Source organism: Plectropomus leopardus, chromosome 14, assembly GCF_026936395.1.
Source record: "Plectropomus leopardus strain MGB_pleo_1.0 chromosome 14, ASM2693639v1, whole genome shotgun sequence".
NCBI lineage: Eukaryota > Metazoa > Chordata > Actinopteri > Perciformes > Serranidae > Plectropomus > Plectropomus leopardus.
The window spans coordinates 105001-125000 of record NC_142189.1 but is presented as its reverse complement, the minus strand read 5'-3'; the positions used below and the strand labels follow the sequence as shown (position 1 = coordinate 125000).

Genomic DNA, 20000 nt, shown 5'->3' with positions numbered 1-20000 from the left:
TCTGCGGTCATGTGACAAACACTCTGAACGCTCTGCGGTCATGTGATGAACGCTCTGCGGTCATGTGACAAACACTCTGAACGCTCTGTGGTCATGTGATGAACGCTCTGCGGTCATGTGACAAACACTCTGAACGCTCTGTGGTCATGTGATGAACGCTCTGTGGACTTGTGATGACTGCAGGCGGGAAAAGTCCATAGTCCTTTCAAAGTTATTGCGGTTCTTGTGGCTTATTCAAAAACAAACAAAGGAGTCCGGGCTCCTCCTCCTCTGGTAAAAAAGAAACATTTAGCCTGCCCAGGTGCATGCTGGTCTTTTACCTGTCCACCTGTCTTCATAACCCAGCTCACTAACAAGACAGAAAACAACTGAAAATACCAACAACACAAAATCTTAATAATTATTACAATAATAACAAATCTAAACAAATAACACAACAACAGAAAACAAAGTCAACATCTGATCTAAAAAACATCCAGAACAACAAAACAAGTCCAGCGATGATCGGAGGACAGCTCAGTATGAGCGGCAGGTAGAGTTTCACCCTGCAGATCTGTGAACATTCACTCACTCACACATTTATTCATTTATGCATTCATTCATTTTCACAGAAACATCCAGCAGAGAGCCTCCAGCTGCAGCTCAGGACCTGGACTGGTGGTTTTTAACAGTTTGTATCAGTACTTTGGCCTGTTTTTGGCCTGGTCTGGCCTGGTCTGGCCTGGGTCAGTACCTTGGCAGGGATGGCATTGAGAAGGTAGTAGAGCGGGCAGAACTCTCTGAGGACAGACGGGGGTGTCGCCATCTTTCTGCTGAAATCAAGGGTCCTGAAAATCAATATAACCACAGAAGAAGAACCTTTAAAATCACAAGAAATAAACTGTAGAAGAAGAGTGTTTAGCCCCCTCAACATTCTGCTTCCTGTTGGTCAAAGAAATTATAAAATTATAAATATTTTAAATGTCTCAAAGTTTGGTGGATCAGACGGATTAAATGAACCGGATTACAGAGACACGAGTCTGATTCCAGATTAAATTGAGAGCAAATTTCAGTTCAAACACAGACAAAGTTCAAACGGACGCTCCGTTTCAGGAGGTTTGGTAGGACGGACCGGAGGACGCTCTGCACCGGACCCAGTCTCAGGACCCTGCAGACTCAGATTCAGACTCCTCTGACGGTCCGGATCACAGCAGACCGCTGATCCGGGTATATTACCATCAACAAAACGAATCTCCTGTTATTTTATGTACCATTTCTGCTCATCCCTCTCTGTACCGACAAACAGACGGAGGGCGGCAACGACCGGAAACAGCTGAGATTTAACGTCATTTAACGGCCGTTAGGAGGAGCAGACACCCGCCGAATTAAAGCCGACAGCTGACCGGAGCGCGAGGAGCGTTAACCCGCCTCTGTGCATCAGTGAATTCAGATTAACCTCAGATTCATTTTCAATCCGTCTTTTACTGGACGGAGTTTGGTGGGACGCGTCGCTGAGGACTAACGTTCACGTTCAGTCCGGCAGACATCCCAAAATCAACACAGTGACGTCACCACATGTCACATAAACATCCCGAAACAGCATCATACATGTCACATACATGTCACATAAACATGTCACACAAAGGTCCAGCTGTTTGCTGACGTCACAGCCTCTACGGGTTAACGGTTAGCATCACAGCTGTTAGCAGTAGGCTAACAGTTAGCATCAGGAACAGAGACACTCACTGACAGCTCAAAGACTCCAGGTCCTCCAGGTTTTCCAGGTTCTCCAGGTGTTTCAGCGGGACATTAATGGGGAGACATCGCTCTGTGTGTCTGTCTGCGTGTCTCCGTTTGTCTCTGTGTGTCCATCTTGTCTCTGAGCTACTGTCAACAAACTGCACCCCCCGCGGTCAGCTTCTTCTTCTGCGTCTTTAAAGCAGCACTGAAGGCTCACAGCGCCTCCTCTGACAGGAAGCCGCCAAAACAAACAAACTACACAAACAAACACACAAACAAACAAACACACAGACAATAAGAGTGTGTTCTTTGTCTTTGGGACAAATACAACTTAATAATACTTAATAATATATTTTGTTTAATGCACTTTTTCTTTAAGTCATTAATGTTAACGAGTTCTGCTGAGAGACTGTCAATAAAGATTCAGAGATTGTATTTTTGTAAACAGTCTGTTTCAGTTATTAACCCCTGACCCTCCGGCCGCTCATTGATCTCTTTATTATTTTATTTGTTTTATTTGAACACACAGGCCGCCTGAACTTCACCTCAGTGTGATCTGTTACTCATTAATCTGATAATAATAATAATTTACTATTTTAAAATTTTAAAATTCATGTTATCATCTCTGATTTCACAAATTAATGAATAAATAAATGAAAGACCGGAAGCAGAAACTTAAGGACTGATGGTCAGAAAACCTGGAAACTGGATCTGTTCCTTCAGCTATATGTATGTATATATATATATATATATATATATATATATATATATATATATATATATATATTCTCATATATATTTGCTGCAGTAAAAACTTAAAAAACTTTTTAAGAGAGTGACTCTCTCTGGCTGTTGTTTATTTCTGAGAGGAGGGGGGTGAAGCTCCTAGAGGACCCTCATGTGATCAAGGACCACCTGAAACTTGAGATTTCTGTTAATACAGTTTCTGGCTGTGATAAACTGTCCTTTTGGTTATTTTCAAAGAAAACATGCCTTCCAAACAGGTTTGGGAAAGCATATTTTCTTTAAAGATTTCATTTTTTTAAAGACAAACAAAATTGCAGAAAACAGTTACAGAAAAAAATATATATTAAAAAAAAAACAACAAAAGAAAAGTATTTGGAAGAAAACTCACCAATTGTTTTTAACTGAAGAAAAAGCCAAACATTTTTAAATAAAAAAAATTATGGAAAACATTTTAGGAAAAAAAAAGTAAATTAAAAAATCAAACAAAAAAGGCAAAAATTGCTTATGAGTGCAAGTTTTCTTTAAAAATCTGCTGTATAATAAATACAAAATAGAGCGGCTTCAAGTTGTATATCTCCAACAATTCCAGCACCAGGCATGATGAGAGCTGTTGGCCTCACCACAACATGTTTGTATAAAATAATAAACATTAAAATGTTTCAGTCAAGTCAAGTCTATTTCATTTATAGAGCCCATTTTCACAAAACACAGTCTGCCTCAGAGGGCTTTACAGCAGGCACCCTCCCTCTGCCCTCAGACCCTCACGTCACCCGAGGAAACACTCCCGAAAAACAACCCCTGTAAGAAAGGGGGAGAGAGGAAGAAACCTCAGGAAGAGCAGCAGAGGATGATGAAGGATCCCTCTTCAGGACGGACAGACGAGCGATAGATGTCGTAAATAACAAATGAAATACAATCATCAAAAGGAAAGAGAAAGAGAAAAAAAGCAGTGTATGATAACACTGTGGGTGTTTAAGACTCTCGTGCATATATTGACAGTGGAGGCATGGCTCATAATAAAGGCAGCAGAGGGCTGCATTTAACAATTAATTTGAAAATGTTTTATAAAATAATTCTAATTAAAATGTCGAATAATAAATTATTAAATATGCTTGTATAAAGAATTCTAATTAAATGTCAAATAATAAATTAGAGAATATACTTGTATATCTGGCAAAAAAGAAGACACGATCATCACAATGTTGAATGATGTTGGGGCGCCCGGTGACTCAGAGGCCGTTAGAGCCGTCAGAGGCGATGAAAAGTCCGCAGGAAAGAGCTCTAACATGGTGAACGGTTCTGAGTCCGGTCCGGTGCTCCGGTGATCCGCTCCGGGAGCTCCGCTCCGCCTCTGACAGCTAAGCTAGGCTAATTCAAACGGCCCGAGCTAACGGTAACCTGCGGCCGTTATCAGCGCTCCGTTAATGTTACTTTCGCCCACCGGAGCGTCTCATCCACCGACACTCACCGACTCATCAATAACTATCGATCTGCCCTCATCGACCGACGATCAGGCTGATTCGGTGACCGCGCGGCCGCCACTCTGAGCTAAGCTAACAGTTAGCTTCTCCGCCAAAATGGCGAATAACGACGAAGACCGAACAACAACCGGGGAGCCGCCGGGAGACAGACCCACTGAGGCCGGGGCACGGAGCACCCAGCCCGGGGAGAGAGCGCAGAGCGAGGCCGGGGCACGGAGCACCCAGCCCGGGGAGAGAGCGCAGAGCGAGGCCGGGGCACGGAGCACCCAGCCCGGGGAGAGAGCGCAGAGCGAGGCCGGGGCACGGAGCACCCAGCCCGGGGAGAGAGCGCAGAGCGAGGCCGGGGCACGGAGCACCCAGCCCGGGGAGAGAGCGCAGAGCGAGGCCGGGGCACGGAGCACCCAGCCCGGGGAGAGAGCGCAGAGCGAGGCCGGGGCACGGAGCACCCAGCCCGGGGACAGTGCTTCGACGGGGCCCGGGGCCCCGCTCGCGGAGCTGCTGCAGAGCTGCCCGGAGGAGCAGAGCCTTCTGGTGGGCCCGGAGTTCCCGGGTCTGGCTCCGGGTCTGGGTCCGGACCTGGTCAACACCACCATTATTTACGTGCAGGCGGACGGCAGCCTGGTCGAGGGGTCCGGACTGACGGCCGAGGAGCAGCAGGTCCTGCTGGACCAGCTCACCCGACAGCAGGTGGTCCAGGTCTCTGACACAGAGGCCGCCCAACTGCTCAAGACCATCCCGGTCCACCCCACCGCCCTGGACCCGAGCCAGCTGCAGCAGGTCATCAACCAGGTCACCAAGTCCCAGCAACTGGTCCAGGTCCCTCAGCAACAGGTCCAGGTCCCCCACCAGCAGGTCCAAGTCCTCCAGCAGAACTTAAAGACCCCTCCTCAGAACAATGCCTCCCAGCAGCTGAAGAGTGTGGCCCAGCAGGTGGCCCTGCAGACTGGGGGCTCGGTCCAGGTGGTCCAGAAGAAGGTGGGTCAGAGGTGGTTCACCGAGCGGTCCAGAGTTTGTCACTTGATGAATCTGCTGCACTGAATAATTACTAACAGCAATCAGTGATTAATAAGTAAGCAATAATCAATGATCAAAAAAGGTAATTGAAAATCAGTAATCAATAATCAGTAGTCAGTTATCAGTTATGTGTAATCAATATTAGGTAAGCAACCACCATAATCAAAAATCATTAATCAGTTAACAATTATCAGTAATCAATCAGTTATCAATCAGATATCAATAATCATTAACCGATCAGAGACACAGGGTGTGATGATGTAGATTATTCTTGATTATAAATACATTACATACCATTCAAAACACAATCACTCCAAACAGATATTATGCACTAATCAATGATCTGATGGACAATATATCATAGAGACGACCGGTGGTGGACAGGAACGGGACCTTCAGCATCTCTACTTCTACTTAATGACTTGAAGACGTCAAAGACATTTGATCTCAAGTCTGTCGATGATTTTTGTCTCTTCTCCTAAAGTCCAAAAACTGATCACTCAGTTCTGTTTGTGTGGGACGTCCACCTGCACAGGTGAGGCTCCGATCAGGCCGCTCATTGGCAGAGACCGGTCAGTGGTCCTTTCACTGGGTCTGGGTGGGACAGTTTCTGCCCCTAGAGAAGGAGTTCAGGCACCAGGTCTGGTTCTTAGTGAGGAAGAGAAGGGAGCGTGAGATGGACTGGAGGTTCAGAGGGAGCTGTGGGGGACTGTGGTGGTTCAGAGGGAGCTGTGGTGGACTGTGGTGGTTCAGAGGGAGCTGTGGGGGACTGGTGGTTCAGAGGGAGTTTTGGGGGACTGTGGTGGTTCAGAGGGAGCTCTGGGGGACTGTGGTGGTTCAGAGGGAGTTGTGGGGGACTGTGGTGGTTCAGAGGGAGCTCTGGGGGACTGTGGTGGTTCAGAAGGAACTGTGGTTGTTCAGAAGGATTATAGATCCCATCTGATCTGAACTCCTCGGGGTCCTCCAGTCAGAGGAGGACCAGCGGAGGACCAGCGGAGGATCAGAGGAGGACCAGCGGAGGATCAGAGGAGGACCAAAGGCGGACCAGAGGAGGATTAGAGGAGGACCAGCAGAGGACCAGATGGAACTTGATCAGGAATATCTGTACTTTGACATAAGTAACAAAGCTGTGTACTTTGTCCACCACAGCCGATAATAAATATCAATCAATCCTCTGAGGATCAATAGTTAACAAATAATAATCAATGATCTGAGTCAATAGACAATAAATATCAATCAGTGATCTGAGGATCAATATACTGACTGAATTTAGTCGTCATTCCGGAGCTTTCAGCCGGATCACGTGATCTCTGTGTTCCATCAGGTCTCATGAGGTTTCTGTCCTTTCAGCTGGAGCCCGTCAGGATCCAGATCCAGGTCCCCACTAAACAGGAGGTGAAGTCAGGCCCCGCTCCCCAGCAGCAGGTCAAAGTGTCGACCAACGGCGGCGCTCAGATCATCCACCTTCAGCCCGTGGTGGGTCAGCAGGGTCAGCAGTTCTTCCTGCAGCATGGTACGGGGGACCCCCCAATCCAGCTGCTGCTGCAGAGCCCTGCTCCTGTCGTTGGATCTCTGCTTCCTTTGGTCCACAAGCTCACAGGCCAGACCACATCAGCAGGCCCCACCCCCAGTCTGGCTGAGAAACCAGCAACGGCCCCAATCAGAGTCCAGATCCCCGCCATCACCAAGACCCCGGCCTTCAGAGTCCAGACCCCCTCCATTGCCAAGACCCCGGCCATCAGAGTCCAGACGCCCTCCATCTCCAAGACCCCGCCCACCTCTGCTGCTAAGACTGTTAGCGTCCCGCTAGCTAAAACCCCCGCTAACGGCATGAGCAACACCACCGGCCAGAGTCCTGTTAAACCGGCTGTGGTCATGACAGCGGCCCCCGTCCAGATCGCCACACCTGCTGCTGTCCGAACCGTGGCCCCACCCCCCACAGCTCTGCCCACAGCAGTGAGGGACAGAGAGAGGGAGAAGGAGAAGAAGGCGAAGAGGAGGGAGAGGAAGGCAGTGAAGGTCCAGACCAGATCCGGGCGGGTCTCCAGACCGCCAAAGTACAAAGCCAAAGACTATAAGTTTATAAAGACGGAGGACCTCGCCGACAGCCACCAGTCCGACTCCGACGACTACTCCGACATGAGCGTGGAGGAGGAGGACGGCGGGAGGAAGGACGGCTTCGCCCCTGGGGCCTCCCCCTCCCTCATCTATAGCCACAAGTCCCGGTCCCACCGCTGCCAGACCTGCGACAAGGCCTACATCGGCCCTGGGGGCCTGAACCGCCACTACAAACTGAACCCCAGTCACGGAGAGCCCGAACCGCCAGACAACACGCCACGCCCCCGCAGAGATGACAGCCAGTCACAGGAGATGACAACAGGCGCGGTCAGAGAGGAAGAGAAACCCGCCGCCGTGGCAACAAACAGAGTAAGACACCAATCCAGGCATCCAGGTGTCGCTAAACATCGAGGTTGCTAACTTGATAACTTCCTGTCTGCAGGTGGAGGGGGGCCCAGCAGCTGCTGTAGGACTGAGAGGCCTAAATCACCGGGGCCCTGGCCGGCCTCGAGGACGGGGGAGGGGCAGGGGGCGGGGACGAGGGCGGGGACGACCGCTGGGACCGTCACCTAAGGTAAGTTCACTTCAGACCAGTTCAAGGCCCTGTTCAGCTACATCACATCTGTGCAGGTACATCACACCTGACCAGGTAATTCACACCTGTTTATTCTCTCAGATGACTGTGGGCCTGGTCAGTAGGCGGGGCCGTCGTGGTCGACCTCCGAAGCTCTCCGTCACCACAGTAACCACAGAGCAGCAGGTAGAGAGGAGAAGAGAGCGCCTGCAGGAGGTGAGAGGAAGGATGAAGTGATGTCATGATGATGTCATGACTCCAGTGATGTCATGATGATGTCATGACCATAAGACTCACAGATGTGTTGTGTCTCCAGTTGGTGGAGCAGTGTGAGGATGAGGAGCTGATGGACATCGTTCTTCCTCGTTTGACCAAAGTTTTGAGTCTGTGGGAGCTGCTGCTGGCAAAGGTACACAGAAAATACACTAACATATAGAAATATGTACTTAAGAGTGTTTACATGTATACATTCACGCAGTATATAAAGATATACACATATACAGAGCTGGCAGTCTGATCTTGATCTGGTATAAAATACTGCAGGAGACATAGTCAGTCCAGGTCCAGCTGTCTCTGTCCTCTGCTGTCTCTCATCTTGGGTGTTTCTACCCTCAGATGTCTCTCTCTATACATTCTCTCCTGTACTACTATGAAGACAGGTTATCTGGTGTCCTCTGGCTGTTTCAGGTGGAGGGTGGTGGTCCGACTCGGACCCGGTTTCCAGATATTTACTGTGAGTTTGAGTCTCTGCAGGCTCAGGTGAGACAGGCGGCTCAGGACTACATCGTCAGCCCACACAGTGGAGCCATGCCACTGGAGGTCAGAAACATTGAGGTGAGAACTTCTACTGGGTTCTACTCTGGAGCTCAGATGCATTCTGCTGTGGGGCATTTATGAAGCCGTGTGCACATGGCTAGGCCTCTGTACTGAACTGGACTGTACTGGACTCAGCTGAAGTATCCTGGACTGCACTGGACTGTACTTGACTGAACTGGATTGGACTGGACTGTTCTGAACTGTACTAGACTGGACTGAATTGTACTGTTCTGAACTGCACTAGACTGTACTATACTGGACTAAACTGTCCTGAACTGTACTAGACCGTGCTGTACTATGCTGATGTCCTGAACTGTACTGGACTGGGCTGCTCTGAATTGTACTGGACTGTACTAGACTGGACTGCAGTGTTCTGAACTGTGCTAGACTGTTCTAAACCGTACTGGACTGGATTGTGTTTCAGGTTGCCCGGTCTCTGGGAATCCTGGATGAAGTGAACCGGATGAAGGTGGTTCCTGGAGCATCTCCCAGCTCCGGTCCAACCAATAAGAACGTCCGATACATGGAGGTAAAGACACCTTCAGACCAGACGGGGTTAAACATCCGAGAGCAGGACTTCTGGACTCACACACAGCTAATATACAATGAATACACAATACACACAACAATACACACACAATGAATAAAAAATACACACAACAATACACACACTATGAATACACAATATACACACAATGAATACAAAATACACACAACACACACACAGTAACTACAGCTGAATCACTTACAAACTCCGTTTCCCAGAATTCCAAGATGTTGCCGCCTTCCAAGAGATTCAAGATGGAAAACAGCGTTCCAGTTCACCAAAACGGCATTGAGACAACAGGTACACCTACTGCATCCAGCTGCATCCTTTTGTATGCCACTGCATCTTCCTGTATCTGTGCCTTATGAGTTGTGGTTTATTTACGTTTAGTTAACTTTTCTCCCCCAGGTGGGTCCTCGGTAACCTCGTCTATGAAACCCTGCTTGGTCTCAGTCTCTCCTCTGATGGTTCCAGTGGGATCCAAACAGCTGATGGCTGCTGATGACTCCGCCCCCAGGTGAGCTGGCCCCGCCCCTGGTACAGGTGATCACATGATGGTGTTGATGTACGATCCAGCAGCCGAGGAGACGTCTCCATTTTTATGTCTGTGGTCTCAGTGTCACATCTGGATCAAGTCTAAAGGACTGATCTGTCTTTCTCTGGTCCCACAGCTCCTCCACTCAGACTCCGCCCCCCGACCAAGTGACACCAGGTGAGGACCAGGGGGTAGAGCCTCTGAAGACTGATGCACAGGTAGAGCAGCCACCGGCGAGTCAAGACCAGGTCCTTAGCACCAGTGACATCACAGCCCAGATGAAGGTGCTGGAGAAAGCTCTGGGTTCAAGTCCTGAGGCCACGGCAGACTCAAAGACACCAGAGTCCACCCAGACACCTGAGTCCAGCTCCATCCAGACACTTGAGTCCAGCTCCATCCAGACACCTGAGTCCAGCTCCAGGACTCTGGTGTCCTCTCAGCTCCAGCAGAGGGCATCCGGCTCAACGGAGCCCAAAGAGTTGCAGGAAGGTCAGGAGATCTACATCCAGACGGAGGGGCTGACGGTCCAGCTGGCTGAGCCCGGTTTGGACCGGATTGTGATTGTCAACGGGCCAGACGGGACTACCATGCACATCCAGACCCCAGAGGGCATTCCCCTGGAGGCGGTGCAGGCCCTGCTGGGCATCGAGGCTGCAGACGGAGACAAAGCTCCTCAGTAAACCCTGAACACGTACTCAGACTGAGAAGGGGGACTCGGACAGATCCTCACACCCTCAGACCTCTTCAGGTGTTTCTGTTGAGTTGTTCCTTCAGAGTCTCACCTGCATCAGACTCGACCAGTGGGACTCAACCAGTGGGACTCGACCAGTGGGACTCGTTCAGTCAGAATGGTCCGGCATACTCGATCAGTCGGACTGGATCACACGGACTCGTTGAGTCGGACTGGATCATACGGACTCGTTGAGTCGGACTGGATCATACGGACTCGTTGAGTCGGACTGGATCACACGGACTCGTTGAGTCGGACTGGATCATACGGACTCGTTGAGTCGGACTCGATCACACGGACTCGTTGAGTCGGACTGGATCATACGGACTCGTTCAGTGTGGATTCGATCGGTGTTCAGAATGAAGTTTACGGATAAGTTCTTTTTCATTTATACGAATGTTTGATTCTGAGAGGAAAAACGTGACGATCAGGACGGATCAGCTGATCAGTGCGGATCAATAACTTGCGATCGATCGTTCCTCAGGTTCAGGGTTCAGCATTACTGATGGAGGTGATGGAGTCATGTGATTGGTGCGTTCAGTGATGATGTCAGACTGTAAATGTGTAAACTTGTGTTTGAGGACACAAAGTGTTGTGATGTTTATATGTAGATAAACCTGAAAACAAAGTTTAAAAAGTTGCACTATTTTATTACTTTTTATAAAAGCTTCACAGAAACAAACTTTTCATGTTTGTCTCGTTGATCCTTCTGAGTGCTGAACTGGACGATTTCGCCTCCAATAAACCCGAGAGATGGACCGAGCTGCTTCAATGAGTGAGTGAATGAATGAACGCGAGATGAGACGGACGAGTCCTCGGGTCGCGTCTGTCCCTCATCACCTCCTCTTTTTAATTCGTCACTAAACAGATTTTAAATCTTCACTAAGGTTCCGTTAAGATGTTTGTTCACTTTGATAACATTTGAAACATCATGTCCAAAATAATTTCTAACATCATGTCCACGTGTCATTTCTAACATGCCCTCACCATTTCTACCATCATGTCCAACATCACGTCCACGTGTCATTGTTAGAAATGACATGACAACTCATGTCCATGTCATTTCTAACATCATGTTCAACATGTCATTTCTAACATCATGTCCTGCATCATGGAACATCACGTCTATCATACTGTCCATCATCATGTCCTATTTCGTGTCTAACATCATGTCCAACATGTTACAGTTCATCAGCGGATCCAGAGTTCACCTGTAGCCACCTGCTGATGACATCAGAGGGGGCGGTGCCCTGTTTCCAGCAGCAGGGACTCGAGGGACAGTCTGGTCTGGGGGGGGATGAAGGGCTGGTGCAACCAGCAGGACAGGTAGACCATGCACAGGTCAGAGGTTGCAGTGTGGGCGAGTTCTTGCAGGATCATCTGCTTCAGCTTCAGCTCCTGACTGAAGGTGTCCAACAGGACTTGAGACGACTCGTCTGAAACAACAAGACAGAGACATCAGGAAACTCGAGACGACTCGTCTGAAACAACAAGACAGAGACATCAGAAAACTCGAGACGACTCGTCTGAAACAACAAGACAGAGACATCAGAAAACTCGAGACAACTCGTCTGAAACAACAAGACAGAAACATCAGGTGTGAACTCTCACTCAGGTGTGACATCACTCAGGTGTGAACAGGTTACATCACTCACTCAGGTGTTTGGTGCTCCAGGTGTGAAACAGAGGAATCTTTCGTCCTTCAGGTCCGAACTGAAACTCCTCCAGATCCTGAACGCCTCGCTGTGACGTCATCAGACGCTCCATCTTTGTCACCACGACAACCTGACAGGAAGACAGCAACCCCAACAGGAAATGGTGTCATATCATCAAAAATATAGAGAACAAACATGAGGCACATCGTAGTTAGATCGTAGATAGATCGTAGTTAGATCGTAATTAGATCGTAGATAGATCGTAGTTAGATCGTAGATAGATCGTAGTTAGATTGTAATTAGATCGAGATAGATCGTAGTCAGATCGTAGTCAGATCGTAGTTAGATTGTAGATAGATCGAGATAGATCGTAGATAGATCGAGATAGATCGTAGTTAGATCGTAGATAGATCGTAGTTAGATCGTAGATAGATCGAGATAGAATGTAGATAGATCGAGATAGATCGTAGATAGATCGTAGTTAGATCCTAGATAGATCGTAGATAGATCGAGATAGATCGTAGTTAGAGCGTAGATAGATCGAGATAGAATGTAGATAGATCGAGATAGAATGTAGATAGATCGTAGATAGATCGTAGTTAGATCGTAGATAGATCGAGATAGAATGTAGATAGATCGTAGATAGATCGTAGTTAGATCCTAGATAGATCGTAGATAGATCGAGATAGATCGTAGTTAGAGCGTAGATAGATCGAGATAGATCGTAGATAGATCGAGATAGAACGTAGATAGATCGTAGTTAGATCGTAGATAGATCGTAGATAGATCGAGATAGATCGTAGATAGATCGAGATAGAATGTAGATAGATCGAGATAGATCGAGATAGATCGTAGATAGATCGTAGTTAGATCGTAGATAGATCGAGATAGATCATAGATAGATCGAGATAGATCATAGATAGATCGTAGATAGATCATAGATAGATCGTAGATAGATCGAGATAGATCTTAGATAGATCGAGATAGATCGTAGTTAGATCGTAGTTAGATCGTAGTTAGATCATAGATAGATCGAAATAGATCGTAGATAGATTGTAGATAGATCGTAGATAGATCGTAGTTAGATCGTAGATAGATCGAGATAGATCGTAGATAGATCGTAGGCTGGCGTACAGCGGTTGGCGTGCAAATTATGTTTTATACAATTTGATAAAATAACATTAAATTATATCAAATTAATATAAATATGAACTTATATTACATGATATAAAACATTAAATTATATCACATTATATTAAAATACATTAAATTATATAATGTGATATAAAATATCATCAATTTGTTTTAAATGATATTTAGTTACATTATATCAAATTATATTAAGTTGTAGTAAATCATATTAAACTTAATTACTTTGGATAATGTTAAATTTTAATAAATTAGACACTAAAGAAAACAGATTGTTATTTTATATTAAATGAAGAGTCACCATTTTGTCAACAACATCCTGCAGTTTGCAGCATTCGTCCTGCATCTCCGCAGATCCTCCCGTCTGCTGCTGCACGGCAGAGGACGAAGAGGAGGACGAAGAGGACGAAGAGGAGGTGGATGAAAAGGGCTCATCCAGCAGCAGCCGATCACTCTGAGATCTGAAGAAAAATAACAATAATAATAATAATGAAGTTTATTTATATAGCTCTTATCAAAACTGATGTTACACTGAAAAATCAAACAACACAGAAAAAAACAAATCCAGCACAGAAGAAAATTCAGAATCAGTGGTTGAGAAACAAAGTCAAACAGACAAGACTCAGGTACCAAATCCTAATAAATCAATTTATTATGAAGAGGTTATGAGAACGCCTTTCGATGAAAATATGTTTGAAGTGATTTAAAGGAATATAGTGATGCAATGTTTCCCGGGTGGAAGTCACATGACTGCGTGATTTTATTTGTGCGTCAAAGGTGAGGTCAGCGTCAAAGAGCAAAATGTTCCCGACATTTTGTTTTGTATTTACAGATCGCGGACCAATGAGAGGACCGGATACTGGGATGCAGAACTTCAGGACCAATGATGAGAATTTCAGTTTTGTCTGGGTTTAATTTAAGAAAATGTGTTGACATCCATTGTTTAATATCTGTTAGACAGTCTGTGAGTCTGTCTGAGATTCGGAGTATTGTTGAATTTAACAGGGACGTAGAGCTGCGTGTCATCAGCATCGCAGTGAAACGAGAAAAAAAAAGGTTTAAACTCACATTAAAGTTATTGAAGGTCCCTGAATTAACTCCTAATAAATTATAATAATAATTATTATTAAACTTCACTCGAAATGAAACTAACCTTTATTAAATTATTATTATTCATTAGAAGCAATAAAACGTGATGTTGCGGTGTGAGTCTGAAATAAAACTCATAATGTTATTATTATTATTATTTTTATTATTATTGTTGTTGTTATTATTATGATTATTATTGTTATTGTTATTATTGTTACAATGAATGTCACTATCTTTGTTATTATTCATTTTTAGGATATTAAAGGTGATGTCCCTGTGTAAGTCTGAAATGAAACTCATAATTTGTTGTTAATATTGTTAATATTATTTATTAATTTATTAGAGGTGAAGTCACCGTGCGAGCATGAGGTCCACGATGCGCTCTGCGGCCGTGAAGCCGTCCTCGTTGAGGCGCTCCCACCTCAGCAGCAGGTTGTGCCAGTCGGCTGCATTGTCTTTGATCTTTCGGGCACTTCCTGTGACAGCAGAGCACTTCCTGTTTGCTGAGGTCACTGTTGAGTCAGCTGATTGACCTGAGAGGAGACAGGAAGTGATGTCATGTTTATGAGCAGGGTTCATATTTGACCGATAACTTTCCAGGACTTTAAGTCAAATGTCAAAGAGGACCCCTCCACAGTTTGACAGCTTTTGAATAGAGATTATTATCATATATACATACATATATATATATATATATGTGTGTGTGTGTGTGTGTGTGTGTGTGTGTATATTTCAATATAGCTGTTAGTTATTTATGAGGGAGGGGCGGTGTGCCGGGGGGGGTTGATGGTTTTTAAACCTTACAACATACAGGTCTTATGACAATTCAAAACATATAGTTTAACTCTTTTTTTCTCTTAAAAAAACACCAAAAAGCCTCATCGATCAGCCAGAAACATGAAAGTGAAACTATCGTTGGGTTTTCAGTTTTCCAACAGTCCCTGAACACATCAGCTGTTGTTGCTCTGCTGTTTGATTACAGCCGATAGATCGCTCCGTTTATATTGATCACAGATATTATTGATCTAAAGTCACTTATAGTCTCCTTCGTCACAGTCGGACCTAAATGTGGTTTTTGCTGATTAAGTTTAAATCTGCTGCATCGAGTTTAAAGTTTCCGCAGATCGAGCTGTTAGCTGTGAAGTCACGCAGCAATAAAAGCGGTCGTGTGTTTCGTCGTCATTTCCTGTCAGGTTCCTATTGTTTCAGTCACTTTTACAGAAAACACATTTGTTGCTTTCAAATCCAAATTTTAGTCTTAAAAATTCACTAGTCGGGTAAAAATCATGAATTATTTTGTGATGTATTTCTTTGGTTTTGGGTGAAACTGGGTATTTAAAAAAATTTGTTCTCAAAGTTGATCAGATGTATTCTTAACTTTATTTCTGTCAGCTCGAGCAGGATACAGATCATTTGTTAAAACAGACATTAATATCATTTATGATAAACGCAGGGAGACGAGATGGGATGAGAGTACAAAGAGATGTTTGTGGCGAGGGTTAGTAATGTTTGGGTATGGCTTTGGTAAGAGATTTAAAATCTTCAAGATTGAAATTAAAGTCATATTTACCACAAAAGTTCTCATAAAAGTTGTGTTTGTAAAGCAATTTCCAAAAAAGTAGGACCTGCTGGGGATATTTTGCCAACTTCATAGATAGTTTGCTTCTACTGTCATCACATTTTAGGACAAGCTCTATACCACCCACCTCACCAAATATACTCTGAGGGAGTATATTATACTGCCGAATACTTCACATACTGCTTTGGCCAATTTACTTTTAAAGTTCTGTTCATACATTCAGAGTCTTTTGCCTTTAACCCTTTCAGAGAGGTCTTGGACCGTGATCGCTTTTTTGATATAGTGAATTTGATTCCTCCATATAAAATTAAAATTAATTTGGTTTATGGACTTAACAAAATCTGAAGCAGCTGAAAATGAAATCTATAAAAACATCGTTCAGAAAGGTCGACGGATTTCACTCCGCCGTGATCGTGGGCCGACCTCACTTTGGTTTGATTCGTATTTGACGTTAAACGGAGTAAATCTTCGTTCGGCGGCCGTTTGAACGCGTAGTCGTTTAAAGGCCAACAGGATGCTGTTTGGACACATAAATGTCCTCTGGACTCATGTCCTGCTGAGGACATTCATATTTAATATTGATATAAAGCTCACAGCAAAAACACCACAGGAGCTTTGTTTATGGGCCTGAGAGTTACTGTGATGATTGTGGGTTAGATTATGGTGACACACGTGTGGGGACGGGACTTTTATTCACTGATATTTATTATTGATTGATCTGTAAATCCTCTCCTGACGTAAGACGCTGCGTAATATTTCTGCTTCGGTATCGATCAGATTGCAAAAATCCGGAAAATCAGTGTCTGACAGTTCGCTTCAGGTGGGAGGAGACAGGTAAACTCTGTGTTTCTTTATATGTTCACAGAGTCTGTTACCATGGTGACAGAGTCGGAGTTTGACTTAACCCTTTCTGGAACAGATGACAGTTTCCCTCCTCTCAGGGTTCAGCAACAACAACAACAACAACAACAACAACAACAACAGCAGCACCACCGACTCTGACCAGCACTGAACCAGCAGCACGAGGAGCCGCGGATCGATCATGTGATCGATCTGCAGTCGATCACTCACCTTCCATATGTTCGATAAATCCTCACGTGGACGATCAGCTGCGCTTCTCCGGCTCTCTCCTGCTTCCGGATCTTCTTCTTCTGCGGATTTTATGGTGGCTGTTCACCAGCGTTCACTTCTTCTTCTTCTGGGGATGGATCTCCTCCGGAGCAGCGCCTCCTGCTGGAAACACTCCGACTGAGGAGCTGACCACAAACAATAAACAATATCCCGTTAAATCAGATAATTTACGTTATTTCAGATCAGATCAAATCAAATCTATCAGGCGGGATTCAGTAACTGAGAAATTAATAAATACTAGTAATGATAAATAATTAAATATGTATTTCTCATGTCTGAAACATTTATAAATAATAATTAAATGATGAACAATTATAATTAAACATTTATAAATAATTATAATATAAACAATTAGAAATGATTTTATGTCTTTAACTATTGCACTAAGATATGTTATTGTTGCCATTATTGCTGTGCATCCTCTCTTCCCCTCTTCCTCTCTTCCCCTCTTCCTCTCTTCCCCTCTTCCCCTCTTCCTCTCTTCCTCTCTTCCTCTCTTCCCCTCTTCCCCTCTTCCTCTCTTCCTCTCTTCCTCTCTTCCCCTCTTCCCCTTTTCCTCTCTTCCTCTCTTCCCCTCTTCCTCTCTTCCCCTCTTCCCCTCTTCCCCTCTTCCTCTCTTCCCTTCTTCCTCTCTTCCTCTCTTCCCCTCTTCCTCTCTTCCCCTCTTCCCCTCTTCCTCTCTTCCTCTCTTCCCCTCTTCCTCTCTTCCTCTCTTCCCCTCTTCCTCTCTTCCTCTCTCTCTCTCTTTTTCTCTCTCTTCCTCTCATGTTCTCCTGTTTCTCTGTTTTTTTGAGAGTTTTTCCTGAGTCTCTGTGAGGGTCCCAGCAGAGAGGGATGGTGCCTGCTGTAAAGCCCGCTGAGGCATGATTTGATATAATTTGCTTTATAAATAAAACTGACTCGACTTTAATAAACATTTATCAAAAACATCACCTCAAACAGCTTCAAATACTGCAGTAACTTTCTTGCAGTACTCTGAAATACTTCTGTAGAACTCTAGTACTCAAGCAGTACTCTCTCGACCTCTGCAGAACTCTGTAGTACTGCTGTGGTACTGCTGTATCACTCTGTTGTTCTCCTGTAGTACAACTCTGTAGTATTTCTATGAAACTCAGTAGTACTTCTATAGAACTCTGTAGTATTTCTATGAAACTCAGTAGTATTTCTATAGAACTCTGTAGTATTTCCATGAAACTCTGTAGTACTTCTATAGAACTCTGTAGTATTTCTATAGAACTCTGTAGTACTCTGTAGCACTTTTGCTGTTGTACGAGGGATATTGCTGCCCTGGTTTTTGCCTGACAGGCTCAGCGTCATTTATTAAACGTTTACTGACAGTGACGTCAGCACAGTGACATCAGCACACAGACAGGATGGTTTATTATGAAGATGTCTCACTCTGTCTGCTGTTAGAGACGCTCTGATTTATAATTTATTTGAATCTTATTAAAATGTGACCCTGTCCTCATGTTGAAATACTGAAAATACTGAAAACAAAAAAACTGTTTGTGTTATAAATACATATTAATAAAGTTGGTTTGTGTTATAAATACATATTAATAAAGTTGGTTTGTGTTATAAATACATATTAATAAAGTTGGTTTGTGTTATGTGTTTTAAGCATATTAATGAATCTGAGTCCTGAGCTTAGCAGAAAGCATCAGAGTGAGACCTCACTCTTTTACTCTCTCTGCTCACTCACGCAGCCGGAAGCAGCAGAAGAAGAAAAGAGGAGAAGAGGAAAAGTCCTTCGATCACCGCAGCAGCTACCCAGAATCAATGATCTATATTCTGTGATCAGAAATCTATCATCTATATCTGTGATCTATATTCTGTGATCAGAAATCTATCATCTATATCTGTGATCTAAAGTCTATAATCAATAATCTATCATCTAAAGTCTATAATCAGACAGAGCTCAGGGTTGGCGTGATGACGTCAGCACTGCGGGTGCTCAGACAGTAATAATCGATAATCAATAGGTCTCAGTGGCGGAGGCGTGTTGCAGGCGTGTTGTTGGCGTGATGACGTCGGTGCTGCAGCTTCCTGCCGAGATGTGGCTGCAGGTGTTCAGCTTCCTGTCGTGGAAGGACAAACTGAGCATGCGCTGCACCTGCTCGTACTTCAAGCAGCTGCTGGATAAGTCCCGCCCCCTGTGGCGAGGCTTTGGCGTGGTGCTGCGTCACCAGTCCCGGTACAACCGCCCGTTCTGGCACAGCCTGGCTCAGAGGCACGTGGGCAGCGTGGCATTGCGGTCAGGGAAGAGGAAACACCTGAAGCAGCTGGCCGCCCGGCTTCCTGCTATCGAGGCGTTGCGATTGGACGAGTGGACGGAAGGCGGCGTGGACGAGCTCAGACTGTTCCAGCAGCTGCAGCGTCTGTCCATCACTTCTTGTCCCACGCCGCTGAAGAACGTGGACTTCCTGTTTCCTCTGAGTCAGCAGCTGCTGCAGCTTCAGCTGTGCGGCGTGAAGTTTACCTGCAGTGGCACTCACCTGTTGGCTGCCATCAGTCAGCTGACCCGTCTCACCACGCTGCAGCTTCACCACGACGGCAGCCTGAGAGTCCCGACGCTGAGCGGCGTCCTGATGCATCTGAGACACCTCACACACCTGTCCTGGACCATGATCACCTACAGGATGCTGTCACATGACTTCTTCAGGCCCGCCCACCTCACAGGTACACACACACACACACACACACACACACACACACACACACACACACACACACACACAGAAAAACACAGAAACACACACACACACACACACACAGACACACACACACCCACACACACACCCAGAAAAACACAGGAACACACACACACACACACACAAAGAAACACACACAGACATATACAGAAACACACACAGACACACACAGAAACACATACACACAGAAACACACAGAAACACACACATACATACACAGAAACACACACACACAGAAACACACACAGACATACACAAAAACACACACACAGAAACACACACACACAGAAACACACAGAAACACACACATACATACACAGAAACACACACACACACACAGAAACACACACAGACATACACAGAAACACACAGAAACACACACACACACACACACACACACACACAGAAACATACACAGACATACACAGAAACACACACACACACACACACACACACACACACACA

At 45.4% G+C, this 20000-nt stretch overlaps 4 protein-coding genes across 8 annotated transcripts in view; 2 read left to right on the top strand and 2 right to left on the bottom strand.

Annotated features, from left to right (window-relative positions):
- The window catches only part of tecpr2 (tectonin beta-propeller repeat containing 2), a 22915-nt gene extending 20726 nt beyond the window's left edge, over positions 1-2189 (bottom strand). Inside the window, exons 1-2 of one of the 4 annotated variants that reach the window (XM_088087102.1) lie at positions 1726-2189; positions 734-827 (exon numbers count right to left, since the gene is read on the bottom strand). In XM_088087102.1, coding sequence (XP_087943228.1) covers positions 734-805 — 72 coding nt within the window. In that variant the 5' untranslated portion in view covers positions 806-827; positions 1726-2189. The remainder of the gene's footprint in view (positions 1-733; positions 828-1725) is intronic. The other 3 variants (XM_088087103.1, XM_088087100.1, XM_088087101.1) reach the window with 3 other exon arrangements.
- A 1245-nt stretch (positions 2190-3434) lies between these two features.
- znf839 (zinc finger protein 839) lies at positions 3435-10903 on the top strand. Of its 2 annotated transcripts, none has more exons than XM_042514539.2 (10): positions 3435-4922; positions 6312-7388; positions 7462-7593; positions 7696-7809; positions 7910-8002; positions 8281-8427; positions 8834-8938; positions 9175-9256; positions 9365-9499; positions 9628-9764. In XM_042514539.2, the coding sequence occupies exons 1-9, from the start codon at positions 4044-4046 to the stop codon at positions 9475-9477; spliced, it is 2742 nt and encodes a 913-aa protein (XP_042370473.2). In that variant the 5' UTR covers positions 3435-4043; the 3' UTR covers positions 9478-9499; positions 9628-9764. The 2 variants fall into 2 exon arrangements, with proteins under 2 accessions (XP_042370473.2, XP_042370471.2); XM_042514537.2 differs by having other exon boundaries at positions 3439-4922; positions 9365-9473; positions 9628-10903.
- cinp (cyclin dependent kinase 2 interacting protein) lies at positions 10851-16913 on the bottom strand. The gene is made up of 5 exons (XM_088087130.1): positions 16765-16913; positions 14470-14647; positions 13327-13486; positions 11877-12006; positions 10851-11657 (listed from the first exon to the last, which is right to left on the bottom strand). The coding sequence occupies exons 1-5, from the start codon at positions 16769-16771 to the stop codon at positions 11455-11457; spliced, it is 678 nt and encodes a 225-aa protein (XP_087943256.1). The 5' UTR covers positions 16772-16913; the 3' UTR covers positions 10851-11454.
- Positions 16914-18535: 1622 nt separating this feature from the next.
- LOC121965947 (uncharacterized) overlaps positions 18536-20000 on the top strand; it is an 8424-nt gene continuing 6959 nt past the window's right edge. The window contains exon 1 of the mRNA XM_088087587.1: positions 18536-19503. Coding sequence (XP_087943713.1) covers positions 18849-19503 — 655 coding nt within the window. The 5' untranslated portion in view covers positions 18536-18848. The remainder of the gene's footprint in view (positions 19504-20000) is intronic.

Excerpts from the sequence above, each read along its gene's own strand:
- znf839 (XM_042514537.2), top strand. The coding sequence starts at position 4,044 with ATGGCGAATAACGACGAAGACCGAACAACAACCGGGGAGCCGCCGGGA. Across the intron at positions 8,428-8,833 it reads TGGAGGTCAGAAACATTGAG|GTTGCCCGGTCTCTGGGAAT; the intron begins GTGAGAACTTCT and ends ATTGTGTTTCAG. Across the intron at positions 8,939-9,174 it reads AGAACGTCCGATACATGGAG|AATTCCAAGATGTTGCCGCC; the intron begins GTAAAGACACCT and ends TCCGTTTCCCAG.
- cinp (XM_088087130.1), bottom strand. Across the intron at positions 13,487-14,469 it reads GTGGACCTCATGCTCGCACG|ATCTCAGAGTGATCGGCTGC; the intron begins GTGACTTCACCT and ends ATTTTTCTTCAG. Across the intron at positions 12,007-13,326 it reads AGGATGTTGTTGACAAAATG|GTTGTCGTGGTGACAAAGAT; the intron begins GTGACTCTTCAT and ends TCTTCCTGTCAG.